At 43.3% G+C, this 14,127-nt stretch overlaps 1 protein-coding gene across 3 annotated transcripts in view; it reads right to left on the reverse strand.

Moving 5' to 3' along the window:
- The window catches only part of dock4b (dedicator of cytokinesis 4b), a gene marked incomplete at its 3' end in the record, with an annotated part of 102,023 nt that overhangs the window by 46,691 nt on the left and 41,205 nt on the right, over positions 1-14,127 (reverse strand). For all 3 annotated transcript variants that reach the window (XM_079236331.1, XM_079236332.1, XM_079236333.1), the window contains exons 9-14: positions 10,039-10,120; positions 9,797-9,857; positions 9,405-9,537; positions 8,334-8,422; positions 3,399-3,524; positions 465-589 (exon numbers count right to left, since the gene is read on the reverse strand). In XM_079236331.1, coding sequence (XP_079092457.1) covers positions 465-589; positions 3,399-3,524; positions 8,334-8,422; positions 9,405-9,537; positions 9,797-9,857; positions 10,039-10,120 — 616 coding nt within the window. The remainder of the gene's footprint in view (positions 1-464; positions 590-3,398; positions 3,525-8,333; positions 8,423-9,404; positions 9,538-9,796; positions 9,858-10,038; positions 10,121-14,127) is intronic.

The following is a 14,127-nucleotide window of genomic DNA, read 5'->3' on the forward strand; positions in this document are numbered from 1 at the left end:
AGGTTTGAAGGGCACAATGAATGACATAAAAACAATGAGTCAGACATAAAAAGACAGGGGGTTGTATTGAAAACCGTCCACATGCCGCAAATGCCAATAAAGTGAGAATGGCATGGTCTTCATGCGTGTGTTTATGTGTGTCAGAGGGATGCGTGCCATGCGGTGGCGGCGGCAGAGGCAGCAGGGTTATATTTGAGTCTATTTTCTCTTCAAGGCCGAGGCAGCGCAGGAAACCACAGGAGCAGACTGTCACAGCGTTGCACCAGAAATGGGCAACACACAGGAGAGACACTTAGCGCTCATCTGGGTCAGCGATGTTTAAATGAAGAGTTTAGCTTCAAAATAAGCCACCCGCTGTTAAGAAAAAGGCATTTACTATCCTTAAACAAAGTGGTTAACGATATGTTTTCCAAATGACAGATGTGGCATACAGCTGCTGAATAAGAAAACAAAATAGTTTTTACCTTGAGGATCTGTCCGTCGATATCCAGCACATGGACGGTGATCTCTACGTTCCTGGCCACGCTTTTTCCACCCTTCTCAAACTCGCCTTTCTCCAGTGTGATGTAAAGGTCATTCCTCATCTCTCCTGCAGGAACAGGAAGGTATGCATCGATTATGCATACGAGTGAGCATTATGAATGAACTCTCAGCAGCTTGACCACACTTTCTTGTGTAATGCTTCATGACAGGAGTGGGCAGATTTTAGAATAGTGGCATTGAATGATATATTTTCTGCTCACGCGAAACCTACGCCTGAGGCACGACCTTCCACAACCAGAGAACACAAGATTTAAAATCAACAATAAGTAGACGGGGGTTGCTGACATCCATATTCTTTGATTACAGCAGAGTAACAGGAGGCCATACTCCCCCTATTTAGCACTGCACACCTATGACCTTGACAAACAAAATCGATAAAGTTGACACATATATATACATTATACATTTTTATTCCATGCATTCTTCTTCCTTCCACAAAAGCTGGCGCCTACTTTACCTACAATGCAACTTAACCACCAACAGCTGGGTCAGAGATTTTGGGTGCAGTGTTGTGCTAGGAGCAGCTAAATGTAGCCACTATCCTGTGGCATCACTGAAGGCATCTAATCAGATTTCACGCATCTCCTTTTGGAGCCATTGAAGGCTTTGTACAACTGTTTTTACACTCGCAGTAGTACTCCTGAAGATCAGTAAACAGACTTCAAAACATTGGTGGATTAAAGTTCCCCTTTATACACTGCGTTTCATTCCTACATGCAGATGTACGTTCGTATCTTCTCAAGATGATAACATAATTTACACAGAAAAACAGAGACATGTGCTTGAGAGAGCAAGGTGTCAGTGCATACATTTCAAATGTAATTTGATAATTTTAAGTGTGTAAACAATGAACTCCGTGTCTGGGATTCCTAAACTTGCGGCTGGTGCTGCAATCTGTAGAAACAGTTGGGGAAAATAACCCCAGGAAGTAATATTTTACATCTTTTTGTTACTGCAGCTGAATGGGCCTGGCACACATTTATTTCCTCCTGTAGGGGAAGTCAGAATAGTGCAAAGCGCTCTGGGTAAGAAACAGATTAGGCCTGTTTCCTCTGCAGCCAAGCTGCGGTCAGACACATTGTTAAAAAAAAAAATGTTCCCTATATAACCTCTGTGAGTGAGTGAGTGTGTGTGTGTGTGTGTGTGTGTGTGTGTGTGTGTGTGTGTGTGTGTGTGTGTGTGTGTGTGTGTGTGTGTGTGCTCATCAAGTGTGTGTGCGCTCATCATATCTCTCTTTCTAGGGTCAACATTGATTTTCTGCTCTTAACAACAGTAACCATGGCAACATTGGGTATTCTATACACACACCCATACTGTACGCTTGCCGCACACACACACACACACACACACACACACACACACAGACACACACACACACACAGACAGACAGACGGAAAGCAGACACACAATGAGGCAGTTTCTTAATGTACAATAGGAAAAAGAGATGTTGGGAGGGCGAGAGCAGCTGGAAAAAGAAAATGAGGAGAACGATTCAGTGAAATACAAATCCAGAAAAGAGAGACACAAAAAGAGGGAGAGACAGTTGAGCCCAAGGGCAGACTTAAACGGCCAGAGAAGGTAAGAGCACTCGGCATTAAGGGTTTGTAGTCAGACAGAGACAAAGAAAGAGGCAGTGAACATAAATCTGTGTTAGTGAGGCGCTAGGGGACCCCCAGTCTGTGGCTCCTCTTCATCTGTGGACCAGACACACACCTCACTCATTTAAAAAGGAACAGTCCCCTGACGTCCAGCTCTCATACATGAATGAACGGACAAAGAGTCAGAAAGCTAATTTAAACACTACTTTCCCTTGTGTGATCCTGGCACAGTAAATATGTCCATACGAACACGTACGTCTGAAGTTCTTTGTTTGGTCTCGCATTCAGGTGATTGTGCGTGTGTTGCCACGGCAACAATACATCATCCAGCTTAGTCTGAGGGTTTCTGCAAGGCGCCTGTGCCGCGTCGAGAAGAAGCCGTCTAACTGAGGCCTATCTATCTGAATATTTCATCTTTCTGAGGGCACCCTGAGGTGGGATTAAAATATCACTCTTGAGCATCAGGTAGGGATGTCAAGTGTTACCAAGGCAACTACAGTAGATGTCATAAGGAGATGTATACAATACAAACACTAGAAAATACATTATTAAGTGTATCGTGTCAAAAGGTGTCAGCTACAATATTATATAATGAAGACCTTTTTATAGAGAAATCCGTGTTTTATAACTCTGAAGCCTCAGTTTATGACTATAAACACCTGCTGCCTGGTAAGTCTTTCCATCTGATGCATAATAAACTATAAGTTGTATGTCTTCAACAGCAGGACAGCACTTTATGGGGAAAGAGCAAACCGGTTCTGTCCAAGTCTTCATGCAGGTAGCCCTGCTTCCTCTCCCAGTCCAAAGATACGCGGGTTAGGTGAATCATAAACTAAACAGTATGCGTGAATTGTTTGTCATCTATATGCAGAGTAGCGTTTCAATAATAAATGAATCGAAGGAGACCACGGCGGTTTGTATGATCAGAAATAGCCCCTGTGGGGGAGAAACTACTTCAGATGTGTCAGTGTAACCTATTCTTTAAAGCAAAGTGATCTCTGGGAAGTGTGGTGGGAAAAAACCCACAGCAGTGACTTTCAGCAATACGTTAAATACGTTAGTTATTGATGAAGTGGTCAGAAGATGAATTGATTGGCAAATCAGACGGTATCACTTTACGGGAGTTTTGGTTGGATGAACGGTTGGATGTAATAATATCTATTGATGCATTTCATGGGAAATTCATGTTGATGGAAGGGAATAGTTGAAAATCGACTCGGCACCGTATTCCTTGCGCAAGAGAGCTCGGAGTCCTACCTGGCATGATGACATCAGAGAAGCCCAGTTTCCTGGTGATGGACACGCCCCTCGTGAAGAGGACCATGTACTCTCGTCTCAGCTGCTCTATATCCCCGTGGAGGAGCTGGAGAGCCACCGCCAGACCTAACAAAGAAATAATAACAACATGAAAGATGTGAAATACCATATTCATATATCACATACTTGATATCCCCTCCCTTACCCCTTACCATAGCCACTCAATAAACATTCATAACCCTGTTCCAAACGCAATAATAAAAAAAAAGTGTATCGGTAAGCTCAGAAAACAAAGATATTCACAAGGGCATGTTTTCAGTTTTATTACAGCCAGATGAACTTGCGAACCAGACAACAGACAATACAGTTACACCTGCCAACACCAATGTTCACGCGTATGGAAGGAAACAGACACCCCCACATATACATAAACCAGAAATGTAAACAGCCTGTGAGTCATCTCCAGCTGGTTTTATTGAGAGGGAATCCAACATGAAGGCCTGTCGTTCCAAATCAATATCCTCGCGCAATAACACCAAATGTCAGCGCAGCTAAATTAAAGCACCGACTTGTATTTTGAGTGCGTGAGCCTGTCCGTCCTCATGAGGGGAGGCAAACACACAAACAGCAAGGGAGGGTCTAAGGGACGAGATGATGGTGATTATTATTGTTCTGGATGGTTCCAGAAAGTTGGGCGGCGGTGTGAAACGGTTCATTAGCTGTGAGAGGTTTCAGTCACTCAGAGTCAACAAGGCAACGTGACTGGTTTGCAACATTCACTGCAGTGCAGAGGAATAACGCAGGTAAAGTGAAGTAGAGAGGAAAAAAGGGTTTATCAGATAGAAATGTTGTAATTTTTTAACTTACATTAATATTGCAATGCAAGGAAAAATGCTTAAGAAAATATACCTATTTATTTATATCCCATAGTTCACAGGGGTTAATTATATCTACGGTGTTTCTTTCCGTCTATAGTCGTATTGAAATCAATAAAATTAAGTTATTTAAACACTTATTACCTGTGTGTAGTTAGTGTGGCTTGGTTTTAGGTTTGGTTTTGTAGTTACTGCAGTTAAGATCCTTGTTTTTTTTTTCATAAATTAGACATAAATTATATAATATGGTAAAACAAATGTCAAAAGGACACATAGTGATGTGATATCTGACCGAGATGTGCATGTTTTACCCGAGGCAAGGACGACATCTCCGAGTCAAACTCCAAAAACAAACAGACAGAGGTTATGAAGGTTGGCAGAGACACTACAGGGGAGTTGAGAGGGTGAGGAAGGACATTACAGTCCTCTGATCTAAATAATTGGAAAATCACACATACAGTTCATCAACAATGTGTTCAAACTGGCACAAAGGCCTGGTGGGAAATGAAAGGAGAATCCCCTTAAGGTCCAGGAGAGTTTTTTTTTTTACCCGGGCCTTATCTGCCTGCCCTTTAACGTGGATCAAGCCTTTTGGCATTCATCCGCACATAAACAAACATACACACAGATAGGCTCTAAAAGCTACTGCCCGGGCTACAATTAGGCAAACCAGCTTCATCACTATTCTGACGCTGACAAAAACACCCTCAACCTCTGCTGCCCTCAGCCCACCCGGCCTGCCTCCTCACAAACTAAACAAACAAAAACCTCAAAAACAAAACAGTGGAGTTGTCACAGCCTCTTCTGTCACTGCCTACGCTCGCATGGAGGTGGGAGCTGAATTATCTACCTGACCTGACTCATGCAGAGCCAGATTTTTATAAAATCCCCTTTTATGGATTACCGGGGCTACATGGAAACTAAATCACCATCTCCTCGCACTAGCCTTTCAAATTTGATTACCCAAAAAAAGCCACAATGACCCTGAAATATATACAGATAACTAAAAAAACGGGGTAGCCATTAGTCTGCATGTGAACAAAGTAACTGTCTCCCCACATAGACTGTCTCTCTGCATCTTTATCACTCAAACAGCCCAGTGTTCTTTATATTTCGAGGGCAGTGCATTCATCTCTCCCCTGCTAATTGGCTGCTAATAAGAGACTTCTGGCCCACTGCCAGGTCCGTTTGAAAGGAGAACCACACAGCGAGACAACTTCACACACACACACACACACACACACACACACACACACACACACACACACACACACACACACACACACCGGGATGCGCACACACACACACACACACACACACATATATATATACAACAAGTACAAACATATACACACATATTACGTTATCTTACTTCACTGCACACTTTCTTTTAATTGCCCTCCTGACACTAAGTTTAATAAATTATGGTCCTTAAATTATATAAAGTGGAAATATTCTCTCCACCATTTGGCGCCGAGGCTAGACGAGTAACTCAAGTGTTATCGGTGCTGTAATGTTGCTCTGGAGGAATTGACTTTTCAGACGATAATGTACACATTAAATAGGCGCTGCGAGTGATGTCGTGCATTCAGTATCTGTAGAGTTAAGGTAAGAAAGTGGCGAGTGTTTCGGGTTGACGGAGAAATTCTTGCTGAATATTCATCTTAATAAATATGGATTTTTATATCGGGTCGTTGCACCACGTGTCACCGCTGTCATCGGTAGAGTACGAGCAGGTGTGTGTGTGTGTGAGAGACGTGTAATTAAAGAGATAGAAGAAGTTAAAAAGAGGCAATAAGATGGTAGTCAAAAACTGTCATAGCTAATAAAATGATAATGAATTAATTTGGCCCAGACAGATAAATGGTGCTCATAGTAAAAAAAAAAAAAACACAACTTAATATTCAGATCTCATTATCCTAAAAATGTAAATGGCCTCTACTTATGTGATTAAAGCATTAATTTTGTAAGATCAATGTCAAATTCAGTTAAGTGGCTGAAGTGTCATTTTTTAAACGAACTCTCTTGAATTATGCATGCCAGAGTATTGTGACAAAAGACGCAGAGCTCTCCTCTCATGCACTTTAATGGAGAAAGAGCCGAGGCTAATCAGCTGTTCAGCTGGATCAATGTCTTCAGCTGGCAGCCACTAAATAACTAACACCCAAGTGTTTACGATAAACTCCCCCCCCACACACACACACACACACACACACACACAGCAGCCAAAGAAGGGGGTAACTCTTTTAAATCCAATTCACTCCCATGTGTTTATGATGAGCGTGCTAGTGTGCATAATTCCGTCAAAAAGAAGCCTGGAGCAAAAACGCGTGTATATTGGCTACATTTTGAGAAAGGCAACATGCCTAGTTGGTGCGATTAATAGTTTTTTGATGACAGAATGTTCATCTTAAAGCCCGGGAATGTCCCAGTCATCCATCGGGCGCGAGACACAGAGGAAGCCACAAAGTCTGCAGAGTCATCTTGAAGGTCTTGGAAGTTTACCATCAACAAGGAAAGCATCACATTATCTATCCGCTTCATCTGTAATTAAATCAGATAAAGTGTGCGTAGCGTTGATAAAACAGCCAGTCAACAGTTTATGCGGCAAATATAGCTGATGTAAGAACTTAAGATTTTGTTGGGAATTCAATATGAGATAAGGTTAAGTGGTTGCATAATATTTCTAGTGTCTTTCCTTTGCTTTATCTTGAATCCATTTAGACGTTTGTTGCACTTATCAGCTCAGCTTTGCAAAGCTCCATCTATCCAGCAGCAGCACCGTCATATAGAATTTTAGCTGGATGCTGCACTTCTGGTGTGAAGCAATGCAGTGTCAAGATGCTGCTCGGATAACGCAGGCTGTGTTGAATGGCTCTGTGTCCTTCTGTTTGATTACGGCACTCTCATATGCAAGATTATTCATGATCACTTCAAGTCCCCGAGTTGTGTGACTACCCCTCAAGTAATTCATTATTGGTCTTCTGAGACGAGGTGAGAAGAGGAGCTGAGTCAGCGGATTCTCGCAGATTCTCGACATTCCTATCATCTCTTCTCCCTCAAACAATTATCACCAATTTTCTATGGAGCGGAGCTGCGGTGTTCCTTTAAGAATACTCGATGGAGATGTTAGAAGACAATGAACTTGCAAAATCTATATTTTCTTTTGGAAAATAACAGCCTGCAGTAAGTTTGCAGCAACACTACACAAAAACATTACGTAAATAAGCCAAACTTCTAATGAACTGTTGCTGATTGCTTACTGCCGGTTGCCCATTTGGCCCCTCGATGCAAACAGCTGCAGACTAGCCAACACTGTTTAATTCATGATTATGTTTCCTCCCTTTCCTCTTTGTACCCCATTCGAGCTTCCTGCACTGTAGATTACATTTTAAGGTCCTAATCAGAAATTCATCATCGTGCTATAATTTTTCACATGTGGGTATAATAACAGCTGCATCTACATCTGAAATGAAGTGCGAGTCTCATTGCGCAACAAACCTTTTCACATGTCACGTGACATTTCTTTGAGGTTTGAAGAACTGAATGTTCTGATTCTCCACCAACCTGTTGCTATGGGAAACTGCTGATGCTGTTGTTCCGTATGGTGCAAATGCAGCTATTTATAAAAAAATCCTCTGAATGCGTTCGCAACAGCAGGCTTCCTGAAGACACGACCATGTGAAGACTGATCCGCTTCCCGAAAGAGGAACTTCGCTCTGACATAAACGCCGCTCAGACTGACCGGATGCTGACTATTGCACAATAAGAGACTGATGATGCAACCGAGCTGCTAAGTTTGTCACTGTGGCACAATGTCTGGTTTTGTGAAAGAAATAAGCCTGATTATTACGAGACTACTGAATTAACAGCTTTGAGAGTTGTTGCCTGAGAATAAAAACATGATACAAAAAAAAAGTGAACAAGTACATAAAACCAAATCCCACAACACTGAAGTGGCCAGATTGTCGCATTACTAAATCCCCTAATTAATGTCTCAAAACAAGACGTGTGGATGTGAGTGAAGCAGCAAAATTAAGAAAACACTTGAAGTTCTTACCTGTGTTGGAGCCCGACAGGTTGTACCTGGAATTTGCCTTTTTGATTAAGTTCTCATGGATCTGGTGCCACTCACTCTCTGTGTTACACCTGAGACAGAAAGAGGACACAGAGTAACAGAAAATACATATTTTGTATAGATATCATACTTAAAGGGGGCACTTCAGCAATGTCGTATATCAATTCGCCAATGCAGGAGGACTCACAAGGGCAGATTACCAAAAGAATGGTCAAAGTAAACGCAGCCATCTGGTTGCTTTTTCTGTTGCACTCTTAGCGAGTGGTGGCATATAATGCATGTGACACATACTGCGTGACTCACTGTAAGATGAGCCACACATTTGAGGTCATGTGAATCACCGGTGGAAGTAAAACGTTATGGGTTTGACAGTGACTAAAAACAGTTATAACGCTGAACTCGGGCAGGTCAAGTAAACAAAGTATTATAGTATTTACTATGACGTCTTGTCTGGACCTAATTCTGAAAACATCCAGTTCAGAACTTAAATGCTTATCCGACTAAAACCTCTCTGGTGTTCCTGCAGGTAGAAAGAAGTAGTTGTATTTTCTTCTGAGCTGGTTGTATTTGGCCCCTCTGATCCAGCTATAATGTAGGTCAAACTACTGGGTCAACTATCGCCATTTTCATCCCTTGGAGCTTTGAGGAGACTAGGTTGGGCCACAAAGTCCTTTCACTATTGGTGTAAAAAACAAAACAATGAGAAAGGTGCATATTTATTGGGATTTCTTCCTTCAATACTGCTATATTACTTAGTTATACTACCAGCTAACAAACTGACTTAAATTACTTCATAAAAATGTGTTTTTAAGACTGATATCTGCCAGAAGTGTGATTGGTATTTAGAATGAAAGCTTAACTTGTGACTCTTCAAGGAATAGTTCAACGTTTTGGGAAAAGCCTTAAAACGCTTTCATGCCGAAAAAGAGATCTACCACTTACATATGTGTCTGTTAAATATTAAACTAGAGCTAGATCACAGTTAGCTCAGCCACAATCTGTTGTCTTTTGGACTTTGTAATGAAACGCCAGCTGCTGGTTACGGTGACTTACGCATAGACCTTGAGCAGGTGGTCATCCTTGGAGTCAGCAGTCAGGAGATCGGCGATGCTGACGACAGCACAGCCAAACGGCCGCCTGTACTGTACGCTACACAGATTCTTCTTCTCCCCTGCTCCCATTCTCCCTGCGCACACACACAGAAAACAGCCATGTCACGATTAGCCTTGCCAAAATAACTGCGATTGACATTATCCAGATAATAATACAAAATATGCACGGCACTAAAACATATGAAATGTCATTTGAAACACACACACACAGTTATCCCAATAATGGAACTTCACCACCACTCATTGCGAGTGTCCAACATCGTCCCATCCATCCTGCTATGAAAGCCCAAGAGATTTGAAAGTAAAATAGAGAAGCAGTCTCATAACTCCCACCTATTCGTATGATGTGCACAACGATGTAGACATCTTTTCGAAGATCGCTGCTTCCCAAATCCTGGGAAAAAAGAAGGAAAAAAAAACTAATTTTAGCATCAGATTCCTTCACTTCAAACCAGCTACAGAGAGCTGACTTTGCTCTTACTTTTCAGAGTAATGGAGCATGACTTTACTGAACATAGCTTTAAATTGCTTCCAATCAATCTGTCTAAACGCAAAGCCATGTTCGCTGTACTCACCACAAATAGCGTGCATTGTCTTTCCGTCTTCTCTGGCGACTTTGGCAGCCCGCTCTTATTCAGCTTGACAAAGAACCGTTCACTGTACACGAGGAGAGACGGAGAGAGAGAGGGAACACACGTTGAGATGAATGGCGTCAGAAGCGATGGCTGGGTGTCATCGTAAACAACTGCATCCAAGCCACTGCTAACAGGAACAGAATAAAGATCAGAAACGGTGTCAGAAAAGTCAAGCGCTGAACGGTGGGCACTGGAGGAAACGCTTCAAAGTTAAAGCTTCAAACCGAAGCTGTCTGGAACGGAATATGAGGCAAGACATGCAGAGAGGGATCAGAGACAGAGGGATAGAGGGAGACAAAAATATATACAAAGCTTGAATTACTGAACCGAATCCACACAGGCTGTCTGTTACATATCCGACAAGAAGTACATCCACACGTGGCTCCTCCGCGGCTGGCTTAAATATTCAGGGTGTTGCACATCGTGGGTTCTCTCTGACACGTTTTATCTCGGATACTCGACTGTCAGCAAAAATAGTGAAGGGTTACAACAAAACAATCTCCAATCTAAGTCTCATAGCTGCCAGGAAAACCAACGTCTTGGACAGAATAAAAAACAAACCATAATTCTGACTGTTAAGCTTAAAAGGAAAGTCAGAGCATCAACAAAGCCATTTCAACAATTACTGAGGGTCTGTATATAGTAATAGCTGTTGGGATGCTTCACTCACGCAAAAAAAGAAAAGTCAGAGGGACCAGAACAGTCATTAGGACATATCATCTGGGGACCATGAATGTCTTTACAAATGTGAAGGCAATAGGTGTTGAAAGAGTTACATCAGGACCAAAGTGGCGGATCAACCAGACGACACACAGACCAACGTTGCCACCCCGTCGAGTTATGACGTTAGCTATGGCTAAAAATAAAACTGGAAGCAGCTACACTGAGACAATTGGAAAAGCAAGTTGTCTGGCTCTCTGTCTGAACAACTCTGAATCATACTTTGGATAGTTTGCACATTCTCTGCAGTGCAAGCTTAGAATATGAACTGCAGGAGCCTCACAGACTATCCGAGTCAGAATGAACTGACTCGCAATAACAACTCTGGCCTCGAATGCCCCGCACCCCGCCTTCATGCCGGCGTGTAATTAAGTGCATGTCGGGCAAAAACAGAAAGGACGGACACAGATCGCCTTTTCATTCTCTTTGTACTCCGTCCTCTCCCTTTCTATCTCGCACACAAGCTCAAAGAGAAGCAGCGGAGGCATCCTGCTGGGCCCCGTCTCATCCTGGCTGGCGAGCTGAGGGCTAATCCAGTTAGGTGACTTTCACAGTCCACCGATAAGCAGAGGGAAAACCTTGTAATGCACCAGTGCCTGACAATGAGCCGAGTCTCTGGCACATGCTACAGTAGACACATTCACACAAGAGCAGCGTTTACCCCGACAGAGCCTATGTAACTTGACTTCATGCAGCATACGGCTACAATGGATTAGGAGGTTTCAGAATAGTCGGTAGCTATTAAAAGCTCTTATTACAAGAGCTTAAACTTGACCATGCCTCCTCCATGGTGAAAATAAGAGCCTGCTTCTTGCACTGTAACTCAGTGTGTTGTGTATGTAGGGCAGTGGGCGCTGTTTGAATTAATTACGCTTCTGATAATTAATTATACAAATGGCGATGATTTTTCAGACATGCACTCCCCGAGAAAAGTTTTCCTTCTCATCGTCCGAATCGGAATGAGCCCGGTTGAGAGCCGGTTTTGATTTGGATGCGGCTGTTCCTCATTAGCTGCTGTCCGGGACTCTGCAGGCCATTTATCCAGCCGTATGGAGACGGATTCCTATGCATTAGACATGAGACTTGCGCACGCTTACCCCGAACCCTAATTAGCGCTCTATTGTTGAAACCCCAACTGCCAATTAACAGCCACTCCTGCAAAACACAGGCGCACACACACACACGAGAGAGAGAGAGAGAGAGTCTCTTACACGCCCTCCCCTGCCATCAACTCTTCTCTCTCACAGCTGCAGCGTGTTGATCACCCGGGCTGAGAGGACCAGTGTCCCCCCCAGCGGGACCGTATCTCACTCTATCACGGCTCGCATTAACATAACATGAATGGCCGATTTCCCTCCCCTCTGGGCCCACACGGAGCTTTCTATTCCCTCTCCTGATATCGATGATTGCATTAGGAGCTGTGCGCTCACCCGACGAGAGGGCGGAGGTGGGTGGGGGGTGGATGTGGGTAGCGAGCGACTGGCATGTAAAATACCGGCCTAATTAACTGCCACTGTTGCCTCCCTTATAGCCGATAAACCTAAATCTACCCCCCAGAGTCCACGTTGAAAGATGAGAGAAGGACCACACTAGACGGTGTGGTGAACAGGTAGAGAACACACCAGGCCACATCCACCACATCTATCTCTTCATGTAGAACACACACTAGGCTTCTGCTGTCCTAAAAAGGAACAGAAAACACACATATACACACACACTCGTCCACTCATTCAGGGTGACCTTGTTAAGAGTTGAGTGGCGGTTACAATTAGGGAGGCGGGAAGTGCCAGTATCTGTGGAGAGACCATAGCAAGGCGGTGTGAAGTTGGGACAGCACCAAAACTTAAGAGAAAGAGCAACGGGACCATGTGTGAGCATGGTGGAGCGTGCCACAGTGTGTGTCCTGCTGTGGAAGCCAGACAAGGAGCCTGTATTGAACACAAAGAAGCTGCCACGGTGCACGGGGGCTGCTGGTGTTGGCATGGTACTGAGACAACGGGTCGGACCCCCATCTGGTCTCTGACAGACACACACACACACAGACTGAAATAAAAATGGCTTAATGCCAGGCATCTTGCCCAAATGTGTGTGTGCGCGTGTCTCCGTTTTATGTGTGTGTGACCAGACAGTGAGAGACAATGTTGGCCAGCTGCCATTGAGAGATCTTCCTTGAAGACAAAACCACTAAGGCCCAATGGTTAAGGCCCTTCCCCCCACCATGTGGACAGAAAAATGCTATTTAGAAAAACTGGAAGAATAATTTCAATGTGCTATTATATCATATGATATCATATTGTAATTATTTCTATTCTGTTTAGATAAAAGTGCATAACATTAGCTTAACAACTAAAGTCGACTTCATTTCAGAGAATGGGCTGTAAATCCATTTCAAGCGCATGCATATGTTTCGAGTGGAACTTGATATGATACCCCTGGACTCTAATTACCTACTTCTAGTCAAAGTGGCGGATCAGGAACAGGCGCCAAAATGTACCTTCATTATCAGCTAACCGCTTACCGTACATCAAGAACTCGGACGTATGAGCTCATTTAAATATACCTCCTAATTAAAAAAGTGCTTCTGATCCACTGATGGCATGTGTGTGTGTGTGTGTGTGTGTGTGTGTGTGTGTGTGTGTCACAAGCAGATTTTATTTTCTACGGAACTCCTCTTTTTCTCAGATTGACCGCATCATGAAAAAACTAAAAGGCCTTGCACACTTCTTGTAAAAATAGAACCTCTTTTGTTGTGTGCCATTATTGACATTATAAAAAGGAAACCACAGACTCTCCATGCCGGCTTTAAAGTAACTTAGGTCAACCAAGTTTGCACAAGAGTTAGATTTTCCTGCCAGTGTTGTGATGAATAATGTATTGGATTTCTTTAGAACCAGAAGTGGAGCTACTGTATCCTGAAACAAAATAACAAAAGAATCAATGTCACCCGTGTTCCTCTGATGTGACCCTGTGGGGCGGGGAGTGAAACACAAGCATGACTTATCAAAAGAAGTTTCAGTGTTGCCATGCTCATTTTTCTTTTTTCAACCCACTCATTTGCCTGACGAAGGCGCTTGTTTGTGACATGAAATGGAATTTTCTTCGCTTTGAACTATGAAACCAGGGAGTTTAAACACAGTCTTGTATGTTGGCCGGCGCCCCATCATGAGTACGAAGGGGCGTGTGTGTGTCAGTGTGTGTGTGTGTGTGTGTGTGTGTGTGTGTGTGTGTGTGTATGTGTGTGCAGACTCCCAGGGCGATAGGCTCTTTGATGTGGACGGCACAGACCCTTTTTATATGACAAAATAGCAC

The sequence above is a fragment of the Taurulus bubalis genome, assembly GCF_910589615.1.
Source record: "Taurulus bubalis genome assembly, chromosome: 20".
NCBI classification, from domain to species: domain Eukaryota; kingdom Metazoa; phylum Chordata; class Actinopteri; order Perciformes; family Cottidae; genus Taurulus; species Taurulus bubalis.